Source organism: Xenopus tropicalis, chromosome 9 (assembly GCF_000004195.4).
Source record: "Xenopus tropicalis strain Nigerian chromosome 9, UCB_Xtro_10.0, whole genome shotgun sequence".
Lineage (NCBI taxonomy): Eukaryota > Metazoa > Chordata > Amphibia > Anura > Pipidae > Xenopus > Xenopus tropicalis.
This window is the reverse complement of record NC_030685.2, coordinates 66,926,853-66,952,621: the sequence shown is the minus strand read 5'-3', so window position 1 is coordinate 66,952,621 and position 25,769 is coordinate 66,926,853. Positions and strand designations below refer to the sequence as shown.

The 25,769-nt window shown below is 39.8% G+C and overlaps 1 protein-coding gene across 2 annotated transcripts in view; it reads left to right on the top strand.

Moving 5' to 3' along the window:
• The window catches only part of map3k20 (mitogen-activated protein kinase kinase kinase 20), a 90,919-nt gene that overhangs the window by 7,778 nt on the left and 57,372 nt on the right, over positions 1 to 25,769 (top strand). For both annotated transcript variants that reach the window (XM_002934606.5, XM_004917717.4), the window contains exons 2-8: positions 4,415 to 4,607; positions 12,075 to 12,162; positions 18,811 to 18,912; positions 20,117 to 20,182; positions 20,447 to 20,475; positions 20,563 to 20,700; positions 22,945 to 23,031. In XM_002934606.5, the coding sequence (XP_002934652.2) occupies positions 4,449 to 4,607; positions 12,075 to 12,162; positions 18,811 to 18,912; positions 20,117 to 20,182; positions 20,447 to 20,475; positions 20,563 to 20,700; positions 22,945 to 23,031 (669 nt within the window). In that variant the 5' untranslated portion in view covers positions 4,415 to 4,448. The remainder of the gene's footprint in view (positions 1 to 4,414; positions 4,608 to 12,074; positions 12,163 to 18,810; positions 18,913 to 20,116; positions 20,183 to 20,446; positions 20,476 to 20,562; positions 20,701 to 22,944; positions 23,032 to 25,769) is intronic.

The following is a 25,769-nucleotide window of genomic DNA, read 5'->3' as shown; positions in this document are numbered from 1 at the left end:
CATCTGTATGCATTATACAGCTAAATTCAGAATTTTGTGAGGGGAAAGTAAAGCACAAACTTTACTGAGTAGCAGTGAGCAATAAGTTGCAAAACATGTTCTGGTCACGTCCCCTTTGGCTACTTGTACTGGGATTATAAATACAATTATAAACTGCAATGAGATAAGGAGTTTGTGCCTAACAAGTCTGAAAGCCAAATGCTGAGTTGGCAGAGCTTTAAGTTGCCAAAAGCTTGAGGAACTAGGGCTAAAGAAAGTTAGCTATACTTTCCAGTAGTAAAACTGTTGTTCTCTGGTATAATAGGAACAGGAATAGTAACTTCTAATGGGCTGTAGCTGCACTAATGAATTTTGAAAATCTGACTCCTGTCTGCACGACTTTCAGAATTTGGCCCCAAACAGAGAACCTATGATTCTGGTAAAATACACAGGATAAGGCACATGAAAGTGGAGCTGGATTATGTCACAAAATGCTTAATTCAGCTGGGGGGCACATTCATTAAAGTACGACAAGTCCGATTACAAAAAATTTGTATCTTTTCTAAAGTTTACAACTTTTGCGTATTTTCTGTGATATTTTCGTTAATTTGCGTGACTTTTTCGTACTTTGCAACAATTTGCGAGACAAAATCGTATTTGTTGCAACAAATATGGAAGTTTCGGATTCATTCAAGCTTCAGTATCGTGACTTTCCTTGGGCCAAAATCATGCATTGAAGGATCAAAGTCAGAAAGTTTTCCCGTAGTTTACAATCGTTCGGATACGAACATTTTGTGACTTTCGGATCACCATTCTCGTGATTCTCGTTCCAATATGAAAATTTCGGAACTTTTGGATCGTAAGTATGAAATCTTCGTATTCAAATCAACGGATTTTTTGGCTTTTACAATCATCAGAAATTATCGGATTTCGTGATTCGGATTCGTACTTCAATAAATGTGCCCCTGGGTGTTCATTGCAAGGAAGGCACATGGTAGTGATGAGTAGGTTGACACTCAGAATCTATTGGGCCAAAGAATTGAGCCCTTGGTGAGGTTTTTGCAGATAGCTGGTTGGACTTCAAGCAGGGCTCCTCCCCTTTTTGTTGTAATAGGGCTGACCCTTCCTCTTTCTTGGCTGATCCCAACCATATATGAATAATCAGAGGGGAGTCAGGTTGGGTCAAGCTGTAAAATAGGACTTTGTGCTGGGTTGGGTGTGGGTTGCGGGTCGGGTTAAAAAAATTCTGACTTTCTCATCACTGTCAAACAGGGTCATGTTTGTATTGCTGTGTGTTTATAGATACAGCAAAGCTTTCCTCCAAAATAAAGCAAATGAAGTCAAAAGCTTTTTATGAGCTCAAATAATGGGAAACATTAACTGCTCTTAAATCCACAATCTATTACATAAGTACGCAATGCCTTTACAAGCAAAATGATTCCAAATTTTGTGTCCAAACGATGGCAGGAAACATAACGAAGCCAGGCTTCTCTATGAAGATTCCCTTTGAAGTGCATTTATGTTGCCTCGCAGGTCTAATCATGTCGCTGCACAGAGAGCCAAAAGATCCTTGAAAACGGAGGGCAATTAGACTTGGAATTAGAGTTGAACACGACTGCCATATAAAGTGAAAGCTCTAATGAAAGCGATGCGAAACAATGTCAGATTTTGAGAATGGAAACATTTCCTGTAGGCCAAGGATAGCACTCTCATCATTTACTTCCACAGGAGTTCTTCAGCAAGTCACTTTATAATCCTATTATAGGCAATTAGGCTTGCTATAAAGAGAAACATGTTGGTTCAGTCTTGTATTTGGATCTTTCTAAAATAGCACTATGTACATTCCACAATGGCTCCAAAGTCAAACACCATTTTTCAGCCTGTGATTAGAAAGGCATCGATTAGGCAGATATAGTTTATTGAAACCCTGTCGTTGGGTGATAACCTGCGCTCTCTCTCACATTATTCATTATGTAAGTGTAAGCAGCAGAGTAGATCCCAGTAGAATCCCACTGGTTTTCTGCTGAGTAATATGGTTACGAAACAGGAACACTTATTACTAAATGCCAGTGAAAAACAAGATTGTTTATAAAGAATAAGGCTCATTTATGAACAGATGCACCGAGCACAAAATAAGCTGATTTTTTGCAAGCACATAAACGCTATTAAAGGAGAACTAAACCTCACAAATGAATATGGTTAGAAATGCCATATTTTATATACTGAATGTATTGCTCCAGCCTAAAGGTTCAGCATCTTTATAGCAGTAATGATCCAGGCCTTCAAAGTTTAAACTTTTGATGTCAAAACAATCTGATCATAATTCTTGTGCCTTTCTGAATGGTGTTATGGTATTGCTTCACTTTGTAAAACATATGGACTCTAGTTTCCAATACTTTAAATGTAGCCTATCAGGTCTTTGTTACAAATAAGGCCCTTGAGTGTCAGACTGATCTTTAAAAAGGCTCCAAGCCCCCACTACAGTCATAGGACCATTCTTGGAAATGTCTTCACCTCTCATAAAGAAGCCAGGGGTCTATAACTTGTCTTGTGTTCTCACTGCTTAAACTCGTAAAGTCCAAAGATGTTTCATTCAAGAGACCCTCGAGTTAAGATGCAGTCTCTCAAGTGTCTTCATTTTTCATGATTGCACTTGCACCTATGTATAGGCTTCGGACAAATGCCCTAAGCACTCTGGCGAGACCGCACATTTACTCAGGCTTATGGATATTTAGCCGCTGCGATCACAACATAGGAACCAGGAATGTTCCACATACCAGAAGAGCCATGCAAGCTGACAGTTGACAGAGCACGTTGCAGTTGTCAGTAGTGACTACAGACGTCCCGCTGGCTCACCCCTTGTGCCATGTGGGCAAACTAGAAAGAAAGTGGTTCTGGTACATTCCTCTAATAAGAATTGCACAATTCCCATTAAAACAGTTAACTTTTATTTATGTTACAAATTGTATACTGTAGCATAGCTGGAAATCCCCACCCATCTTTCCACTTTGTCAAGTGTTAAATCGCACAAATTCTTGTCTAAATAACCCAACATCACAATGGCTGCAAGCCTGCATCTCTGCCGCAGTTTATTTACCCCTCCACTTCCGTTGCGGGAAGAGAAAAGGGCAGGTCCCTACTGGAAGAGTAACTGGGGTCAGGCTCAGAGCAAAGCCAAGTACGTACGTCACGGAAAGTTCTTTTAACCCTTTCAGGGTTGTATGGCTATTAAAAAGGGGGTGTGATTTTAGCCGTGTGCATATGTTTTAACGGGGTGGTTCACCTTTTAAAGTGATACTGACACAGAAAAACTACTTTTGAAAGTATTAATGTGCACAAAAAGTTACCTATAGGTCATGTTGATCATTTTTCGCTGGTAGGGCTGCTGTAATTGTTATTTGAAGTCCCTAAATCTAAATTTTGCCAACCTGACTGTCCCTTCTCAAACTGCACAAATATGGCCGCCCCCTCATATGGGAAAATAGGGATCAGATAGGTAATGTAAAAGCATTGGGCAAATATGTTTAAGGAAAAATTATAAAGCTCATGCAAAGACAATGTTATAATTTATTTCAAAAACAGTTTAATTTCTGGTGTCAGTATCTCTTTAAGTTAAGTTTTAGTATGTTATAGAATAACTGACCCCAGCAACCAAAAACTTTTGCTGTTTGAGGCTACAATTTCATTGTTATTGTTACTTTTTATACTTAACTTTCTATTCAGACCCACTGATTTTCATATTACAGTTTCTCAATCGAGCCACTACCTGGTTGCTAGGGTAATTTGGACCCTATCAACTATATAGCTGCTAAAATTTCAAACTGGAGAGTTTCTGAATGTAAATCTAAATAATTCAAAAAACACATATAATAAAAGAGAAGACCAATGGCAAGAATAACACGCTTTATTATATACGAAAAGTTAATTTAAAGTTAAACAACCCCTTTAATATATGATATTACAGCAAACATATCTAATGATCTCTGTACCTTTGGCCTTGTTTTTGAAAGGGTTTAAATAGTGCCAGGTTATTATTTTCCTGCTCCCTTGTCATACAGGCAACAAGCATGTAAATGTGGCCCATGATACAAACATTGTAGGCACATCACCATGCTGTGGAGTCATTGGGGGCGTTACTGAGGGTCTTTAATTGCCACAGGAATAGGGCAGAACTTACATTTTATTGGTTGGGTTTCTCATGCAACAAAGATCTATGTCTAATGTTTGAATGTAAACATCTGGTAAGTTGCCATGGGTTACTAGACCTGGAGCAAACTCAATGAGGGCTTACAATAGGGGGGCAAGTCTGTCCTTAGTTCTTTACTCATCACATCACGCTAGACTCCATTTTATCTCTAAAAGTGGGTTTCAGTGTCTCATAATATATCACTGTTCCCCTACACTGACACGATTGTTTGTTCTTTTTGTTCTGCAGGTTGCATCTTGGAGCTGCCCACTGTCATTATGAGATGTTGTCCTTAACTGCTTCGTTTGTGCAAATTAAATTTGACGACCTGCAGTTCTTTGAAAATTGTGGCGGTGGAAGCTTTGGAAGTGTTTACCGAGCCAAATGGCTATCCCAAGACAAGGAGGTGGCTGTAAAAAAGCTACTCAAGATAGAAAAGGAGGTAAGTGGTTTGGCCTTGATTTTCTGGCTTTTTAGGCATGTTATACCCAGGCCCAGACTGGCAATCTGTGGGTTCTGGCAAATGCCAAAGGGGCCGCTGTAAGATGCCATAGTCACTATTTATTGGGCTGGGGGGGGGGGCTGTTTGGGCCTCTGAGTACTTGAAATGCCAGGGCCTATTTTGACGGGGAGATAGAGATGGTCGTCACCAACCCTGATTGTTACCCTGCATTTTAGTAACAGATATAAGTATGGAACCTGTTATACAGAATGCTCAGGACCTGGGGCTCTCCAGATAAGGGGTCTTTCTGTAATTTGGATCTCCATACCTTAAGTCCACAAAAAAAATAATTTAAACATTAAAAAAAAACCAATAGGGTAGTTTTGCCTCCAATAGGGATTAATTATATCTTATTTGGGATCAAGTACAAGGTCTGGTTATTATTACTGAGGAAAAAGGAATCATTGTTAAAAATGATTGAATTAAAATAGAGTCTATAGGAGATGGCCTTCCCGTATTTCGGAGCTTTATAGATAATGGGTTTCTGGATATTGGATCCCTTACCTTTAGCTGCTAACATGGCAGTATTTTTTTTCCTGTGTGATTTGGTTCAGTGATGCAGCAAAGGCCAAGGCTTGCACGTGGGCCCTTTCTTTGTTGTTTGTTCTTCCCCCTTAGTACAAATAATGACACTGTAGTTGAGGGTGGGGAAGAGGAGGAGGACAGTGACTTTAGATCCAGTAGGGCAGCCACAAAGGATCTGAAGTCAGATGCATCTGCAGAGGATAAATATAAATTGTGTGAAATCAAATTCACAATGTTTTAAAGGCCGAAATGCTTCTAAATTACCCCCTTTATCTTAACCTCATATTGACCAGTTTTCAATGTGAATCACCAGTGTGCCTGAGCTATCCCCTTGGCATGAATGATTATGCTTGAAACAAGGGGCAGCCTAACATATTATATATAATGACTTTGATTAATTAAGGTGCAAGCACATGGCAGGAGCATGTTGATTCTTGTAAAACTGCATCAGCATTTTTAACTCGGTTACCAAAGGGACGTGTGTAAATATTTATACTGTTGCGGTGCAGATGGTGGGACAGCAGGTTGGGTTGTCAGGAAGAAGTTTTATGTTTGTAGGCAAATAACTTGGGTTGAGATAACTGGTTTTGTACACAAAGCGATTAATATTTAATTAAGGAAAAAAGTCCATAGTTGGAGTGAGGCCCATATCTGGTCTTTAGAAGCCGGACTGTGTAGGTGCCCATTGTGTTTTGGCACGAGGCTTTACCTACAATGTTGACTCATGTGGTGCTTGCTGTGCCTATGTTTCCCACATTTGAGTGTTTTCAGACTTATACCTGCCTATATCAGCAGTGCCAGTTGGATTTCAGTTTAGTCAATGGCCATTGGAAAGATGAAGTTCAGGCTTGAAGAGCATTACTGGTGGTGGAACCACCACACAAGTCTGTGGTGTAAGTGGGTGTGGCCTGATTGTAATGGGGTGTGGCCTTGGCATAACACAGTCATTGCTAAAAACCTAGAAGTTCACTCCTCTGGGGATATGTTTGGCTTCAGCAACAGCAATATTTCCTTGTGTACTGGATATTCTTTAAGTGACATCTGTAGAAAGGACCCCGATAACTGCATATTGTATAAGATCATCCGTGCTGTCATTTAGTAAATTGTAAATAAAAAAATAACTAATTAAAACTTTCTAGGCCAGGACAAATTCCAAGGATAACTAAACCTAAACCATAATTATAGATAACAGGTAATCATAATTTCTCTAAAAGGGATGAAGCTTAGTGTCAAATTGGGTGAAGTAGATATGGGAGTGACTGGGCATAAAAGGGTGTGATCTGTGTAAATAGCAGTGCTTAGCCTAAAATAACTCCATTTACAATTGAGGAATTTTGGGAGGTGTTCATATGTAAAAGTGCATGTCTATAAGTTGAGTCAGTAATAGAAAATAATATTTTGCACTGGCTGGAATCACAGCCAAAAATGTCAGTTCATTGTTTGAATAAAGTTATTTTTTATTTCCTGTGTGTGCGGATTCCTCGTTGGATGCTGTTGAAAACGTTTTCTATAAAGGACTGCACCCAGGCACATATTACTACTGTTTCCAGTGCCGGCATCTCACTTAACTTTGTACTGCCCAGTAAGTCTGACTAAACCTGGCAGCTTGATATAGGCTTGTGTGCTCAATACATTATTCTGCTGCTGGAACTCAATGGTTAGTAATGTTGCCTTGGAACAGTGATTTTCCCTTTGCTCCCTTTTGCTGGGTGCTCTGGTTTTTTGCCACAGTCGGTGGTGGGGGTATCTGGGTGGTTTTTCTTTCTGTACTTCAATTTCCTCCTGCACTCCAGAAACATGCAGATAGGTTAATTGGTTTACCTTGAAAGTGACCCTGAGAAGTGCAGAGCCTTATGTTACAGTTATGAATGCTCAATGCCAGACTGGCGTGCCAGGATGCCCGGTGCCAGTGGGCCCTTCTGCTTAGCCAGCCATTTTGATTTGTATTCCTTTATCTTTATATACATAAATAAGAACATAATGGCAAGTTAACGGCTGCTAAAGAACTTGCCTGTGCCGTGTGTGTGATTAAACATTCACTCTGAAAAGCAATTCATATTATATCAGCACTATATGGATAAACAGTGATAATAATATCTAAGGGCTTCTTCCTGGTAGCCTAGATTTACAGGCAAATGGCTTCCCCTTGATTGTGCAATGTGTGCTTTCTGCAATTCCTCTAACCCCTCCTCACATTTTTACCCCTTTTTATTACTTCTTCCTCTATCTGTTGTAACTTTATTATCTTTCATATTATGTGGTGAAAAGGAAATTCCTACTAGTCATATGGCTGCCTACTTCCTGAGAGACTGGCAGTAATGAGGGTAAGATAGAGTAACCACGCTGGCACTGTACTGTACCAGCAATCAATGATTTAACCCTTTAAGTACCGGAGAGTGTAGGATCTGCAGTAGCGACACTGACGTACCAGCTTTCCAGTGTTCTAGATTCTAAATCCCCAGGTCATTTATATCCCTAAAAATGACTGGATCTGGGACTCTCCAGCTGTTCCTCAACTACAACTTCCAGAAACTCAGGAGAAGCCAGATGTTGTCAGAGTAATGTTAGTTTTAGTTTAATACAAGTGGAGGTCGCAGTTTTACAGTATCATGCATCCCATTTGTCTCCATTTAGATTTGCAGATCTGACAAAGGGCTGGGCTTACAAAATGCGAAAATGTTTAGGGACAGATAAGGTGGTGACTGGGGTGTAACTGGGTGTGGTCAGTTCGCATCGTAGGGTGTAGAATCAAAAGTCCCAGTCTGACAATATTTGACTTGTGCAGTACTTTGCAACGGTAATTATTGGTCAATATAGAAGCTGCCATGTTGCTTGTTACTCTTTGCTGCAGGCCTTGTTCTGAACAGCAGGTGGAGTGCTCTTCTTTGCAACTTTCTAGCTGTAGTGAAAGTATAAGTCTTATGATGATTCGAGCTGGACCCATATAATATTTTTATAGTAAAGATAAAGGGCATAAAGTATTGTTCTGGATTTCTTTCCCTGCAAACTCCTAGTGACTGTAATTCTTTAGACCCCGGCAGGCTCTATTCAGCTCTTATCTCTTGAGATGTTCCCAAAGACACGTGCAGTGGAATCCTGCAAGCAGTTCAAAGTTACGATGCTGTAAATATTCCTCAGAGGCAGTGATAGAAGAGCCCCGAGCAATCCCTCTCTCTCCTATTATGGATAAAGGAAGGGGCTTTACTTACACAGATTCCCTCTCTTCTCCTGTCATTGAGTGCGGATTTATCATGTTTATGGCTGGGGATATCTGGCCTTCTGAAGCGGCTATTTCTCTTTAGCATTAGGTCTGTGGGTCTCTTCTTCACTCTCTTTAAATGGGTATAAGATGCAAAATGCCCATGTTGCCTACTCAGATAAGATGGATAGATATAGAGAAAGATAGATTGATATAGAGATAGATAAGTAGATAGATATATAGACAGGCAGATAGATAGAAAGAAAAATGTGGGGACAAATGTGTATATGGATGAATGGTTAGAGAAACAGATATGTTGTACATTGAGAGCTAGACTGGTCTTATTTTGTACCTTATGTAAGTGTGTAAAAGGATTGAGGGGGCGACAAACAATACCCCCTGATACTGTTATCAATGACCAAAAAATGATCTGAGGCTTATGTCAAAGCAAGCATTTTTTCTGCTGATTAGAGACAGGGTTGGGCTGAGTGGGTGGAACACCTGGGAAAAAATCCAGAGGGCCCCACTGACCCAGACCCGCTCCTGGCTGCTTGCCAGTCACCTTGGGTGCTCCACCCCCACTCCATGCAGTACAAAGGGAGTGGAGACTGGTGGCGACTGGAAGAGTTAGTGACCGGAGTGGGGGACCCCTGAGGTGGCAGCTTTGGTGGGCCCTGGACACCCCAGTCTGACACTGATTATTGCCAATATCACCCAGTCTGTTAGAAGTAACTGCTATCCTACATTCTACCTTCCTATGGCACCCACTTTGTACTGTAGCCCCTAAAACATCTCTGCTCTGCATAATCTCAAGTTTTAGTTTTTTTAGAAGTTAACAATATTACATTTTCTGTCTGACAGAAAAACATTTGCTGAATTAATGTGTTGGGAGGCGTTAAATGCTTTCTTCTATCACAAAAGAGTAATAATTGGATCATTAAATGAAGCAGTCGCCTGAAGATTATCCTCAGATGTATGGCATTTAAGTTACCCAGGAAGCTTTGCCCAATTGTGTGTCGGCTATTTGGGTTCTAGTAACATTATGATAAACAGGTTTTTTCCCCCCGTTTATTCTCCTAAAAAAGAGCAAATGATAACAGTCACAAAATTGCTCTTTGAAGAACATAAGTGAAATCCGAAAAAAAAACAAAATGTCAAAGTCGTTGTGAGACGCGACTTCATTCTGTTCCCTCTTCTGTAACATAAAAGCCAAAAGGAAAGATCTGACACGAATCAGAAAAACTAACTTTGCTGTTTTGAACGTTTCCGCAATCAAACGAAATGGGTTTTCTGACTACATACACGGCAGGGCAAGAGGGGTCAGACAATGGCGCATCCACACCAGGATTCCCTGCACTTCAGAAGTGTGCCTGCAAGCGGCTACCACCTGGGCTTTCATTCATATCCCTATAGGAAATGCACACAGAGTGGCTAATGTGCACTGGTGCCGCACTCGCTTGTTAAATCATTCCCTTGCTTCAACTTTCTGCCGTCAGTGATGTCAATGCGAGAGTCTGAGAATCCTCTCAATATCTATATTGGTTTATCCTTTGCAAGTGCCAAGGCCAAGTATGACAAACACACCTAGCTACTGAGAGTTGCAGCTCCCAGAGTCCTTGGTCCAAGCAGTAGGTGCTCCTAGATCAACTTCAGGTAGCTCTTTGCTCTATAATTTATTAAATAGTCTTTGTATGGGCAGCTATCTATAATTAATATTTAGTGAATCTTCTGAGTAAGGGCTGAAAATAACCTTTGTATGCCTTTCCCAATGTGCCATTTTGCAGGCGCAATCGGGCATTAAAGGAGACATATAGCATAAATGAACCCCCCCAAGTCTTGTTGGCAGTAATAAATAATATATGCTGCTGGTTTCACACTGTGTTAAAAATGATCATTATCTTTAAAAAGTAACCATTCAGGTGTGTGTGTCCTAATGGTCCCTGCCAGAACTGCAGTAGAAGGGGTATAGCAAATCACAGCCCTACATTCACGCAAGCAATGTGTGTGACAGGTGTCAGTTCCCTATCAGGTCCACCTAGCTGCTGATTGGTTCCTATCCATCACTACAGTGTGCTGAGTGCCATCCGCTCAATGGTCAACCCGCTCCTGACCATAACTCTCCTGCTTAAAACCAGCACCTATCTGATAGTAAATAACCCCTCATGAGTAACTGATGTAGGCTCTGTGGTTAGTTTTACATAAGCACATATTGAAACCTTTAGTTGCATGGCTGCTTTGCCGTATGCATGCTAATAATGCATGAGATTTGTCATAAACCAAAATCTCACATTAAACTGTTACATTCATGATAGGTAAGCTATGGAGATAATGTTTGTAGCTTAAGGGTAAATATGCCAATGAAATGAATTTATTATAGAGAGAAAGGTGTACTCATCAAATAAAACATATGCACTTTATTGCCACACAAAGTAATTTCTTGGTAAACCTCACTTTACTCAAAGTGTATATAACTCGCTCAAATATTTATCTCACTTAAGAGTCTGTGTGTTTAGTCTAGAAGATAAGGAATGTATTTTGCATTTGTACTGGTCATAATATGACAATATCCTAATAAGGCTTGCCATTACACTGACTTTGAATCCAAGAATCACTTTAAAGGTGGCCATACATTATCATACAATACTTTATTTCGGATGATATTTGGTGCATGTATGGTTGGAGACGAGCCAACCAATATCTGTAAAAGCCTTGGAAATCAGTCGCCTCGTTGATCGTCAGGATTAAATATTTGGATCAAATCGTCAGGAAAGGGTAGAATTCTATTGTTTCTACCTGCATATCTGACAATTCAGCTCTTAACGTTAGTAGAGTGGACGAATGGTCGTGGGAAAGATCGTAACTGTAGTGTGTATGGCCACCTTAAAGGAGCAGGTTTAAAGATTGTAAAAGAGAAGAAAGGCATTAAAGTTGTCACCGGGCATTTGATACCATGTAAGAGAAAGGAGGCAAGTGATTAATGTTGGTATTGTTATACACATATACGGAGTAGTTACAATTGGAAATCTAGTATAAATAAATCTAAAGCAACTAAAGCAAGATTACTTAACAAGTCCAGTTGTTTTAGATTTATTTATACTAGATACACCATGACCTTCATAGTCATCTTACAATTGGAAAGTAAAATATATGCTGAACGAAAACTGCACTCCATGAAATGATATTTAAAAGTAATTGTTTAGAAAAGAAAGCAGGCCACACACAGCTTGCCAGATAAGCTTGATCCCCTCTCCTTAGTTTTGGGACAGATTGGGTTTTTCCAAATGCACCCCCCTCCTTGGATGGATCACATGGGGGACCCATGTACAGCTATTGGCCCTTAGCAGCTTCCACAGCCCTGTGTGCCCCATAGGATATTCCTCTTGGCCCAGTCAATGCCTGAATGAGCCAATAAAGAACAGCAGAAAACGGTTCGCTGTGCCAAATTGGTGGGGTCTAGAGACCAAGATAATAGAATAAATAGAAGAAATATCCAGTAATGATATCATGAACACATACCCGGGGGCTGAGTGTTAGTAGACAAGGCAGGACTCTTACTGGAGGATCCTTCAGCCTTAGCTGAGTTTTATCTATTCAGTGTACCCTCATATGGAAATATGCACATGGATCTATGTAGAAATGTACTCACGTGTCCTGATTCTTTTTTTTTTTTTTTACCCTTACAGGCAGAAATACTGAGCATGCTCAGTCACAGAAATGTAATCCAGTTTTATGGAGCTGTACTTGAACCTCCGAATTATTGTATTGTTACAGGTAAGGCTGCTGATTGTTATTATAAGGTATGACTGTGAGGGAAGGATCACCCGGTGTCTCGGCATTTACCATTGGCTAATGTGGACATATATTCACTTTTTTCACATGCAAAGTGCGACTGCACAGGTCGCTGAACAACCATCTCCAAATACAGCGTAAGCGACGGAGAGTAGGATAGGGGCGTCACATAACTGCATTTCACTTAATGGATATATTTATGCATAGTAAAGTTGTTTAATAATGCAATAATAAATTCCACTCAGAAAGTGATGTTAGATCTGTCGAGAACGTGGACAAAACTGTGTATAGTTATTATATTTTGGAGAGAAGCACGATGCTGAGCACAGCCGCTGATTAATAGGAGCTTAGTAATTCTCCTCCCCTGCTCTATTTCTGGACTGTAACATCTTGCTGCTGACAGAAATATCAGTGGCACCTCTCTCTGCAACCAGAGCTGGGTCATGTCCGTATCAACAAAGTCTCATTAAAGCACTATCCTCGCAGAGTGAAAGATGGCTTTGTTCAGAGTTTATCCACATATGGAGACAAGTTTATATCACAAAACAAAAAAGCCATCAAAGTAAACAAATTAACCGATCATTTCATTCCAGCACTCCAGCAGGGAGGGAGCCGTATCATTCTATAGTGCTGCAATAAGCACCAGAACTTATTACTTCATGCCTTGGTGTTCATTGTGGCAGTACTTCATAATACTCATGTGTGGCCTCGTTATTTCCATTTTAAAGGAGAAGGAAAGTTACCATCACTGGGGGGTGTCAAAATGTTAGCCACCCCTCAGCGATTGTAATGGCTTACCTTATACCCCAGGCTGGTGCTCCTGTTAGGCGAAAACCACACCAGCCCAGGGTAGCTGCGAGCGAGAGATCTTCCGCCTGTCTTCGTTCTTCCAAATCCGGGGTCCGATGCTTGCACAGTAGGGTGAAAATGCCAAGTTTACTGTTAAAGTTCGGCTTTTGACTCTACTGTGCATAGCTGGGCTTTTTAGAAGAAGGTAGAGGATCGCTGTGTCACAGCTACCCAGGGCTGGTGCAGTTTTCTCCTGACAGGAGCACCAGCCTGGGGTATCAGGCAAGAGATTACAATCACTGGGGAGTGCCTAACATTTTGATGCCCCCCCCGTCCCCCAGTGATTGTACCTCTCTTTCTACTTTTATGTACCGTTTATTACATTACTTTAGTTTTTTTTTGGAGATAAACAAATACTACCCTTGATAGGTATTACGTTTTTTTTTCTTTAGATAAACTAATATTGCCATAGCCATGCACAACCAACTTGCACTCATCTATACTTCTGCCATGTAGAAACTTTAGAGCATGATAATGAACAACACACCCCGGGGCAAGAAAACCCAGTACTTAACAAGGCTTTCTTTGTGTGTTGTGTGTTCTTATGGCTAGGGGTATTGCATGAAGTAGAAGGAACTGTTTGTACTGTTTGTTAATGCAGTTCCATGCCCCTTGAAGGTGCAAGGGTGTCCATTTGTGCCTTTGTTCCTGTTATCTGGCTAATATTTTTTGCCTAATTTAGCTGCGTGCATCTATGCTGGGGTTAGAATCCTGCACTGAACCGATTTTTAAGAACCAAATCTGTGGCCAATAACCCAAACCCGCAACCCGCATTTCAACCCACTTGAACCTGCTACTTGACCTGACCTGCAACTGGGGGAAGTAACATCATCAGAAGTTCCCGGGGTTAGAAAAAAATATATTATAAAAAAAAAATTTAAATCTAGGATTAAAAATATAGCTAATATAAGAAAAGTATATAGACAAGACCCGCAACCCTCTTACATAGCAAGAGCATTGTAAGTGGAGTTATTCTCACTTTATTTTCCTATAATTATTATTCTACCCTTCTTAATCTACATATTTGCATACTTCATTGGTCTGGGGGGTTTCAATTAGGAAAATGTTAGTGTAAGTGAAATGTTGGCTCCAGTTGTAGTAACACATAAAAGCCAATTAAAAATTGTCTGGTTGGTTATTTTGTCTGGGTTAGTTGACCTGGAGAAATCATTGTACCTGTAATAATAATCCCAATCCTAATAAGATGTGACGTTACTGGACTACATGTAGCCATACACAAAATTATCTTTTGAAGAAGGAACTTGGATAATACTGGCAGGACCTAGTCAGGTGGGTAAGGGTTGAAATTTGGGCGACCATTTTGGGTTTGGGTGCAGGTCAGTCTAGGGAAGTACAGGGAAGTGCGCTCTCCTTCTGCTCCCAAAGTCACTCTTGGAACCCAAAGCACGAGCAGAAGTAGCGTACAGAGCAGAAAGATGTGGGTACGGGCTGGGTGCAGGTCCTACAATGGCAATATTTTGTGGGTTAGGGTTCAACCAATCATAGTAATGGATACAGTAATTGGGCTTGAAAATCATATGACTAAACCCTGTGTCTGTAACCATGTAACCAAATTCATGTAGGAATGAAGCTTTTGTGTTATAAAGGAATGATGCTCTCCGATGATTCTCTCTGCAGATCATGACTTCAGATAATTCTAAAGCAGTAGTGGATAGAATAGAATTACAGATAGATACTCCTGTAATAGCACTAAAAAACTTTAAAACTGCTGAAAATTATTAGTTAAAGGAATACTGTCACAAAAAAACATTATTTTTTACAAAAATGCATCCGTTAATAGTGCTGCTCCTGAATAATTTTTTTAAAAAATTTTTTATATTTCATTTTAAAATTTGTTATGGGGCTAGACATATTCTTAGTTTCCCAGGTGCCCTCGGCCATGTGACCTGTGCTCTGATAAACGTCAGTCACTCTTTACTGCTGCGCTGCAAGTTGGAGTGTTATTACCCCTCTCCCTTTCCCCCTCAGAAGCCAATAGCAAGATAGCAGCTCCATGACAGCTGCATTGCTAAAAAGTAGTGGTAGATATGAGAATAGCACTCAATGGCAAAAATCCAAGTCTGGCTTAGCAAAGTCATGACTCCTTTAATTACACTGAGTAGGAGAAACAATAGGTTACCTAAAAGCAGTTCTATTGTGTAGCGCTGGCTCCTTCTGAAAGCTCAGACTCAGGCACAATGCACTGAGATGGCGCCTACACACCAATATTGCAGCTAAAAAATACATTTGTTGGTTCATGGATAAAAATGGTAGATGTTGTAATGATAATATCCTTTTATTTAAATGATGCTGGGGAACTTGAGAGAACCCAAATGTATTCATTCATCGATTCCTTATCCAAATGCCAAGGTTGACATTAGTTTACATTATGCCAAGTGGAATATTGCTCAGTAATGTGCATACACAGCTATCCCGTATCTGGCAAGGCGACATATGTAAGGCACCAAGTGCCGTTAGGTAAATCATTTATCTCTATAGCAAACTCATATCACATGTTTGTTTCCTAGAATGAAATTCTTTTTCCACTTGCTCACAGCTATTAATAGTGACCTTTATCCTCTCATATTGATTTGAAAAGCAATCCTGAGGCAGATAAGTTACAGTTCAGGTAGACCCAAGTCTTGTTCATCTGTCCATGCCAGACTTGCTTACAATCTACTTCTACTTGTTTGGGTAGGATATTACAGTACAAAGAATTTAGTCTAATTTAGAATTAACCTTCAGATTGCATAAATCACATAATTGTAATGCATAAAGCATTAGATCATAAGTGAGGACCTTGCATGGTGGACATTAGATAGAATCCCTTACTATTAGATTGTGTAGTTGCATAGTAGAAACCATAGCAAGCATAGTATCTCTTAGCTTTAGATTGTAGGCAGGATCCTTGCATAGCTGACACCAAAAGCATCTCTCAGCATTAGATTGTAGGTATGGACCTTGCCTAGTGGATGCCAAATAGTGGGATGAACCTTACAGCTCTTAAAGGGACATGTCACACTAAGAAATCATTCCAAATCCTTTTATATCATGTTAGTTGAGCAAAATAAACTTTTCTTACACTATATAAATGATTTAAATGTTGTTTCCTTCAGTCTTGGAATTCACAATCACAGCAAGCAGGCAGGGGCCATTTTGTGTTATTAAGGCAAGTTTTGTATGATCCCAAAATCTTGTGTATGCACCAGAATGGGGCAACTACTGCCTAATGCCCATGCACAGGTTACAATGTTGTAAACTGTAAGGAGGGAAGGGGAATGGGAGGAGAGCAGTAAGATCTAGGAAGGGCTGAAAGGAAAGTGAAAGTAATTGACTGTCCTGCCTCTATGCCTGAGGCATAGGGGCAGTAAATATATGATTGACAGCTTAGATTTTAAAATACATTTATAACAAGTTATTTATAATAAAAAGAATTTGGACTTTGTGTATCATTTGCAAAGGATTTTAATTATACAGCTTTTTATGTGACCCTTCACCTTAATGGCTTAAACGTGGCTTTAAAATCTATATGAAGGTCCTGCAACTCCTGCATTTTAGTCATTTCTACAGGTTCTGGGGTAATTAAACATTTGTTTCTGCCCCATTGGCCCAGTATCTGCCATGATTTCACAGAAGCTATCCAGTGCTTATTTAGAGGCATTGTCAGAGAATGCAGTGGAACTGGTGTATCTGCTCTGCATATTGTAGCCATGTACAAACTCTGCTCTCCAGATCTGTGAGGCCAAATCTCCAACAACTGCAGCGAGTATCACATTTCATTTTTGACGAAGGTTCAAAGATCAGAATATGTCTACATACCCCTGTCCCATCTCAAAGCAGTTGGCTCAGTCTTTATTTCTGACTTCCTGCTCCATTGGGCGGGGGCTCAGGGGAACACAGCCACTTACTCAGAGCTCTACATTTACAGACAGGGTGTTGGCACCTTTACGGGAAGGGACCCTCATTGAGCACCGCTGCACCATTAGCACTAACACTGTGAGGAACAAGATCTGTAAAGAACTGATTAAATTCATTAGAGCTTGTGTGTTTTGGACCTTAGATTATAAACTCTGCAGGAGCATGGGGTTATGTGGATTAAGAACAGTATCTGTAAAGCACTGTGTAACAAGCCAGTGATATAAGAATTATAATAATCTGATTGACTTGGACCGATTCGGCAGCTTATCTGCCCGACCCATATCTGGCCTGGTTAGAAAATTCAGTCGGACCTGCCGACTGCCCCATTGCCACCAATATAATTCGATCGTTTGGCCCCAGGGGCCCAGAGGTTTGTCCAGATTTTGTTTCAGGTGTAACAAAAGTGGTATCTGTAGTGATGCCTGTCCTTCCCTGGCCTTTAAAACTTTAACTCTGCAACCCCTGTGCTTGAAAGGCAGGCTCTTAAGTCCTCCTTAGTTATTGTTTATATTTTATATGGTTATACGATCTATTATCCAGAGTGCTTGGGACCCGGATAAGGGTTTTTTCCATAATTTCTCCATACCTCAACACCTTTCCATCAAGTACAAACTACTCTTTTATTATTACAGAGAAAAGGGCATTATTTTTTAAAAACTGCAGGTTGATCAAAATGGACTGGGAGTGGTAGTTGGCCTTCCTGTAATTCAGAGCTTTCTGGATAAGAGATGTCATATGATGGCTCTAGGGCCTTTTCCTGGCAACTTTTTGTCCATAATGGAAGATAAATCAATTGAGTTCACCTGTACGTAAGATCATATATGAAATATATATATTTTTTTAATTATTAAACTCAATCTACACATTTCATTGTTTGAATTCCATGTATTGCATGACATTGCAGATAATATATTTAGTTGGTCAGATGTCATTAGACCCAGCAGCTCAAGCTTTTAATAGCATGTCATACTGAGGGATTCTGGCCGTCACATCCAACAGGAGAAGAGCCGCACATTCTTTACTAATTGAATAAGTGTTGCTGTTTAATTTTGAATTAAATCATACTGAATCGTGTTTGTTTTTGCATCGCTGGGTTTGAAACTCTGCTTCCCAAAGCAATTAACAAATCTGGAACAGGACCAGGATATAGCAATTCGTTCTTGAGCAGTGCAGATCTGAGCAGTGTAGAATCAGGGGTAGTACCACAGGAGAAGATTGGGTTCTAATGTGCCGTTCATCTGAGCAGTTGTGGAATGGGGGACACAGAATGTGAGGTGCCACAACAATAGGATTTGTATTCATTAACACAATCACAGGACTACCTTTGGGAGCTGCATAAATATTATAGTGGGATTAGTTAGTATAGTCTGGATAAGAACATTATCCATTTTCTAAGTCATGTCTTATGTCTTAAAGGGCCAGTTATATCATCATGCTTTACATTTCCTAATTTCCATCACTAGATGGCGCAGCTCCGTGAAAAACTAATGTCTGTCTAAACTTCAGGTTGCAAGCACACATGGGGCTGTTGCAACAAAAATGTTAATGAATCTTTACATCAAGATGGAGATGTCTCCACCCTTCCATGGCCATGTGTTCTCTTGTTTGCAATTCCATTGCCACAGTGGTTATTTTGGATACACAATTATGCTGAGCTGGTCATGGGGCAGTTGCTGTCGGACACTGGGGATGCCTCAATGGCATTGTGACATTAAGAATTGGGTGGGCACAGAACAAGTTGGATTGGGTGGAACCCAACATATTCAGCCCCAGCTAGTGCTGTGCTGCACAGACCATGGAGGCTCCATCTTGCTGGTTAATGGTTTAACATACAAGTGACATTTAATTTTCTCTGTGTTGCAGAATATGCTGCGTGTGGGTCACTGTACGACTACATTAATAGCACCAGAAGTGAAAACATGGACATGGATCATATCATGGCGTGGTCAATGGATGTAGCGAAAGGTGAGTGATGGGCTAGAAACTGAAGTGTACCTAGTGTATTCTGTACTGCACTGCTGTAAATATGTGCGGTTTCTAAAAAAAATATATTGGAAAGGTTGGGCTAGATCAAGAACTTCTATGGGGGAGGTGGTGACTTTCAGCTGCCGAGGCCAAATTTTGCCAGCCCCATATATCAGTGCTGCTTTGGTGCATTCTGCATTCCCTTGGGGTTCTTCAAGGTGATTCCCAGTCAATGAATAGGGGCCTGGACATTACTATGCAGGATATTGTAATTGCTTGCCAGGTGCTTTGTGAAACTACGTAGCCATTGGGCTCAGTGCCAGTTGTAGCAACAAAGTTCCTTCAAGGTTGTTGTTTGTGGGGGTCAGGTATCCACTCACATATCTGGGAAATGGAAAGTGGGCATTGATTGGTTGAAAAAGAGTATGACTGCCTAATTACATGAACTTTGAAGTTTGTAATACAAATCAATATATTTTGCATTATTTGGTGCAGTATTTAAAAGGAAAAGCAGAGTGTCTATGAAACCAGGCACGCAAAGTTTCATTCATGGGAAGTAGAGCAGAGAGTATCGGTTTCTCTGACTGTTTGTTTAAGCAAGTGTTTCTGAAAAGACTACATATTTAACGGTGAGGGCAATTCAAAGCAATAATAAGGTCATTTTAAAACATATATGAGATACTGCTGACAGACTTACATCTACCGACACACACTATAAGGTTTGATGGCTCAGAATATACATTCACTGTTTACTCTCATCTCATCAGGTTCAAAATAAATAAGTGGATTTGTGTTACCCTGTGAATAGAGAAAAATGATTAATATTGTGTGCCTTGTGCAAATCTCATAAATTCATATACAATAGGGGAACCTTTAAAAGCAGAATAAATCATATATATGAGATGCAATTCAAGAAAAGTTTTTTCTACTCAAATCGAATCTCGTCCATTAGTTTTCATGTGATAAACCGTGAAATGACTTTTTGTCACTGGATAGAATCTGGCCCAGAGTATGATGGTCTTTGAGAAAACCCCAGAACAGCGACAGTGTTCAATAATGGCTGTTAATGATGATTGACAGACAAAACTTGCTGAAACACATGGAGCGCTGAGCAAATATAAGATCTAATTCCTTATCTATACCTATAATTCTATAATTAGAGGAAATATTTTGGTGAACTTTTCTTTTCTATCTTTCAAAACAGGAATGCATTATTTGCACATGGAAGCTCCGATACGAGTAATACACAGAGACCTCAAATCTCGAAATGGTAATGTTTTTGATGACTAATTCCCTGTGTTAAATTCATTTACGTTTGCCCCTTCTTTCCATATGCTTAGAAAATATGATGGAAATTAATTTATGATTTTATAAAGACATTGGATCCTTCCAAAAGAAAACAGCAAGAGTACAGTATTCAAATTTAGACCAAATGGGACAATCTTAAGTCTGGGGAATTTATAATAACTGTATAATTCTAAATATAGAAATATATAATATGCTTACAATGTATCTTTTGCCTCCCAATTTCTAGTTGTCATAACGATGGATGGAATATTAAAAGTAAGTATTAAAAGAATTTTCCTGGGTATAAATTCCTTGTCTGACCAAAGGCTATTTAATTCATGGTGCCATTATTTTGTTTTTCAGATCTGTGATTTTGGTGCATCAAGATTCCATTCTCACACGACACATATGTCCCTTGTAGGGACCTTTCCTTGGATGGCCCCGGAAGTAATTCAGAGCCTTCCTGTGTCTGAAACATGTGATACATATTCATACGGTGTGGTAGGTGGCATTTCTTTTGTACAAATCCAATATTAATAGGAGAACTGGTCAGCAAATTGGAAAATTAGATTTAGTGTTGACAAATGCAAATATTATGCACTTAGGGGTAATAACAAAAATGTAAGTTATACACTTAATGGCAGCATGTTGGGAGAATCCTTAATTGAAAATGATTTGGGGATTTTTATGGGTAACCGACACTGCATCTCTAGGCAATGTCTACTAAAATAAATAAACTGCTGCCTTGCATAAAAAAGGCAATGAATTGACGGATCCCTCTTCTTGGTTGCCATTAAGACTCACCTTGAGTATGCAGTAGTGCAGTATTAGGTTCCAATTAATGAGCTACAAATGCAGAGATAAGCTACTAAACTGATTAAAAGAATGGAAAACTGGTCAGAGCCCATGCCTTTAGACTTAAGGAGCTAAACATTCATTCAATGCAGTGAAAATGGTTCTTGATGGTGAGGGCAGTGAGGTTGGCGAATGCCCTGCCAAGTGATGTTGTGATGGCAGATTTTAATAATGCCTTTAAGAGGGGCCTGGATAATTTCTTGAACAACATAGTTTACAAGGCCACACTGGTCTTAAGATCTACAGTTCATATAGTATTTGTATGTGACTAAGCTCTTGTGAGCACCACCCTCTGATCCCATTTTATTCTGTAACCTTTGCCTGTCATATTATTGTAAGACCACCCATTGATATAAATGAATGTAAAGCACTGCATAACTTGCTGGAGCTATATAAATAATTGATGATGATGTATCTTTTTATATATATATATATATATGAATGTATCTATAGGTTAGTATAGGTCTGTGTACATGGGTTCTGGGTGCCCTTGGAAGGGGGTTGAACTTAAGGGACTTTGGTATTTTTGCAACCCAAATTAACTAGGCAACTGTGTATTCATGAAAATTATAAATGTATTGTTTAGCAGTTTTAATAAAGTCCCACTGTCTTGTCAGTATAAATATACAAAGACTGACATTATGGTACTGTATTTTTGCTAAGGTATTGCTTAGGCGCATAGCCTGCCCTATATAAATTAAGAATTAAAAAATATCACGAAAAAGAACGATCAGGGCAATGTTAGTTGGTAATGTGCTTCATTCATTATCAAAAGAGCAAAGCATGTTGTTTGCAATCACCAATTAGTTGGCAACCTAGTTTAACAGGAGTGTTAATTAGAAAACATCTTGTTGAGAGTTTTGCAGTGTCGCCGGCTTGTTCCGTGTAATTGGGAGACACATTCAGAGAGATCCAGCTGAGAATGTTCTTCATTTGATGGCTGATGTTTGGTTGCCGAGGTGCCTTGGGACTGATGCTTTCATTTACTCTCAATTGTATAGTATTGCCAGTCTCCAAAGAGGGTTCTCTAATTCTTCTTCATTAATGGGCTTCCTCTAGAACAATATTTATGAGGTCTAGAAAGACAAAAGTACATCAGTTTTCTAATACAAGTTAATTTAATATGGCTTTACAGATGGTCTATTTTACCGAGTTAGATTTACATCCAAATACCCCAAGAAAGATCAAGAATCAATCGTCTTGACAATTTACTTAATATGACCAGTTGCATTTGTTATAGACTGTGGTTCTGACTAAATGTCCACTATTATTTGTATTATGTTTCATGTATATTATTTGAATACCTACTACATTTCTGAAAATGTTCGCTTTCTACTAAAGAAACCCATTGACCATTGGATCAAAGTAAAATACCTTAGAAATGAGGTTTAAGTTGTTACATTATCCAGTAGCTGAACTGCCGTATCTCTTTTATTTCTGGCCAATTAAATCTGTTGAAAAGCGATATTGTCTTCTAAATGCAAAACTGCAAATAAGTGTTAGGGCAGCAGAGGAACCCTATAAGAACATGATCCCCATATACATACCCACCCATGTTAGACATACAGATACTGAAATAAATGAGTAACTTGCTTATCTTGTGTTTGTTTTGCATTTAATAACCAAATATTTTGCATTCGCCACAAACCATAAGCCTTTTAAACAAACCAATTAATAATATGTTTCTAATAATGTAATATTGCAAATAACTGGTATTTGCACCTACATATTTTGCTACTTCAAGCCATATATTGGGTTTTATTCTAGACTTTCTTCCCCCAAAAATGGAAATATGTATTTGTCGAATGAATGTATTTTAACATTTTTTTTTAATAAAACTTGTTTTTTTTTTTTATTTTTGTTCCCATTATGTTCTATGTGAACTGTCAGGTTCTCTGGGAAATGTTAACAAGGGAGGTCCCCTTTAAAGGTTTGGAAGGATTGCAAGTAGCCTGGCTTGTCGTCGAAAAAAACGAGGTAAGGCTACTTTTTATGCTCGGATCCAGTTGATAGATATGAAAACAGTATTGGGGGTTTTGCAAAAGACTTTTTCATCTTCTTCAAATTGAAAGTAAGTTGAACGTTTATGGAAAGATTACCAGTAGGAGCTAACACAAAGGGTCAAAGTGATGTTATCCCTCATGAATGGACCCTTTACATCTAATTGTTGCGGCTTCACATCATGAAGCTGTAGATCAAAAATTGGAGAACTACTGTACTAGTTTCTCAGTCTCAATAGGGTAACCTGCGGGTTTGTTCTTCGTGATGAAAGAAGCCATTGCATCCAAGGTAGGGGACCCGTTTAACTCCGTCTCCCGCGATTTTGGGCATCTTTTTACTGGCCAGGAGTTGATATTTCTGTGAGAGACCTTCAGCTACTTCAGTTTAACTCTCTCAGCAGGAGACACTTTGCTGTCACTTAGATGAGAGCCTCAAAAATAAAAGAAGAGGGGAAAAAAAGAAGAAAATTACAGTTTAGCCTCCTGCAGTATGTTCAACTCGACATTAAAGATATGCTCATAACATGTATTGGCAGGGCTGAGCCGGAACTGTGAGGTTCTACCTCAAACATTTAGCTGGGAAAAAATTCTATAGTGGGGTAAACACATTGTAGACTTCCTTCTACAACTTATGAAAGGATTTTTTTTTGTTTACAAAGCAAAAATGGGGCCTTTAATTGGTGATGCATTAGCGTTTCTGCAAGTATTGGAACTTAGGTATAGCATGTAATGTTGCATTTCTGTAAAGAGTTACAGATTGCTTGGAGTCTGTTCTTTGTGTTTAATTTTGTTAATTGAGTGAGCTATAACATTAGATAACTTCTTTATTATAATGTTTATTAGGGCCATATAATTGATTGCGTTAGCAATATTGACTGAGGTAGCTCAGGGGTAGTGAGGAGCAAGGCCATATCCAAGCTAGCAAGACTTACTTCCTGCAAAGTTTCTTTCATTCAGTTTATTACATGAAGTCAGTGGCCACCAATCCAGTTGCAGCCCTAGAATGTCTCCACCAGCAAGTGATTGCTGTCTCAGCTGGCAGTCACTTCTGTGGCCTTTCCAACTACTGATTTCATTTATTTCCATGGCAAATGCGGTGCCAAAGATTAATTTAGCATGAAGTGCGAATGTTAACAGAGTTGTTCATCCTTCCCTGCACTGGCAGAGCTAACAATCTAACTTCACTGTTACATCCACACAGCTCACACACTTTAGGGCCGAAGGTCATTTCCGTTGGGAGCAATGGGGAACTAAATATGTTTTTGAAGTGTAAGAGAAAACCAGAGAAAACCCACGCAGACAGAAGGAGAACATACAAATGCTAAGATTGTGCCCCAGTCAGGGTCATAACCCTAGCACTGTAAGGCAGCAGTGCTAACCGCAATTGTAGTTTCCCTAAAACTCTTACATTCTATGCTACACAGTGGTCAACTAGTCATAGGCTGAATCAGTGTTTGTGTTTTATAAGATTTTCTAAACTTTCTCATCTCTGTCTGTTCGAGGGAAGCACAGCGTCACACATCCTTCTCTCTTTTCTTTAGCCAGTGGGGTCATAGTTATAAATAATGTTTGTAAGGGACTGAATGACCCACATGCAATTTTTATCAAGTTCAAAGTTTAATTTTATTTGCTGTAGGTAATGATTTTATAATGTAGCAGCTTTTGCAGCCAGGACCTGCAGGCTTTTATACCTACCTTCCAGATTACACAGTCAAAAGCATGTTTACATGTCTGTATGAGAGAGTTGTCAGTCTCCTTCCATTTATCCTTCCCTCCAGGGTGGGTTATGGAGGGGATTTCCATATATTTCTCTATAAGAGACTCCCAATATCCCAGACTCTGACTTTATAATTGTCTTTGGCACAATTAACTATAACAGAAATACAGGCTTATTAACATGAACATGGGGTAAAAATTCCCTCCTGACTCCAAGATGGCAATCGGACCAGTCCCTGGATCAACTTGTACTAATAGCTATCTCCCATAACCCTGTGTTCCCTCACTTGTACTGAGAGCTATCTCCCATAACCCTGTGTTCCCTCACTTGTACTGAGAGCTATCTTCCCTACCCCTGTATTCCCTCACTTGTACTGAGAGCTATCTCCCATAACCCTGTATTCCCTCACTTGTACTAAGAGCTATCTCCCATAACCCTGTATTCCCTCACTTGTACTAAGAGCTATCTCCCCTACCCCTGTATTCCCTCACTTGTACTAAGAGCTATCTCCCATAACCCTGTATTCCCTCACTTGTACTAAGAGCTATCTCCCATACCCCTGTATTCCCTCACTTGTACTGAGAGCTATCTCCCATAACCCTGTATTCCCTCACTTGTACTGAGAGCTATCTCCCCTACCCCTGTATTCCCTCACTTGTACTGAGAGCTATCTCCCATAACCCTGTGTTCCCTCACTTGTACTGAGAGCTATCTCCCATACCCCTGTATTCCCTCACTTGTACTGAGAGCTATCTCCCCTACCCCTGTATTCCCTCACTTGTACTGAGAGCTATCTCCCCTACCCCTGTATTCCCTCACTTGTACTGAGAGCTATCTCCCCTACCCCTGTATTCCCTCACTTGTACTGAGAGCTATCTCCCCTACCCCTGTATTCCCTCACTTGTACTGAGAGCTATCTCCCATAACCCTGTATTCCCTCACTTGTACTGAGAGCTATCTCCCATAACCCTGTATTCCCTCACTTGTACTGAGAGCTA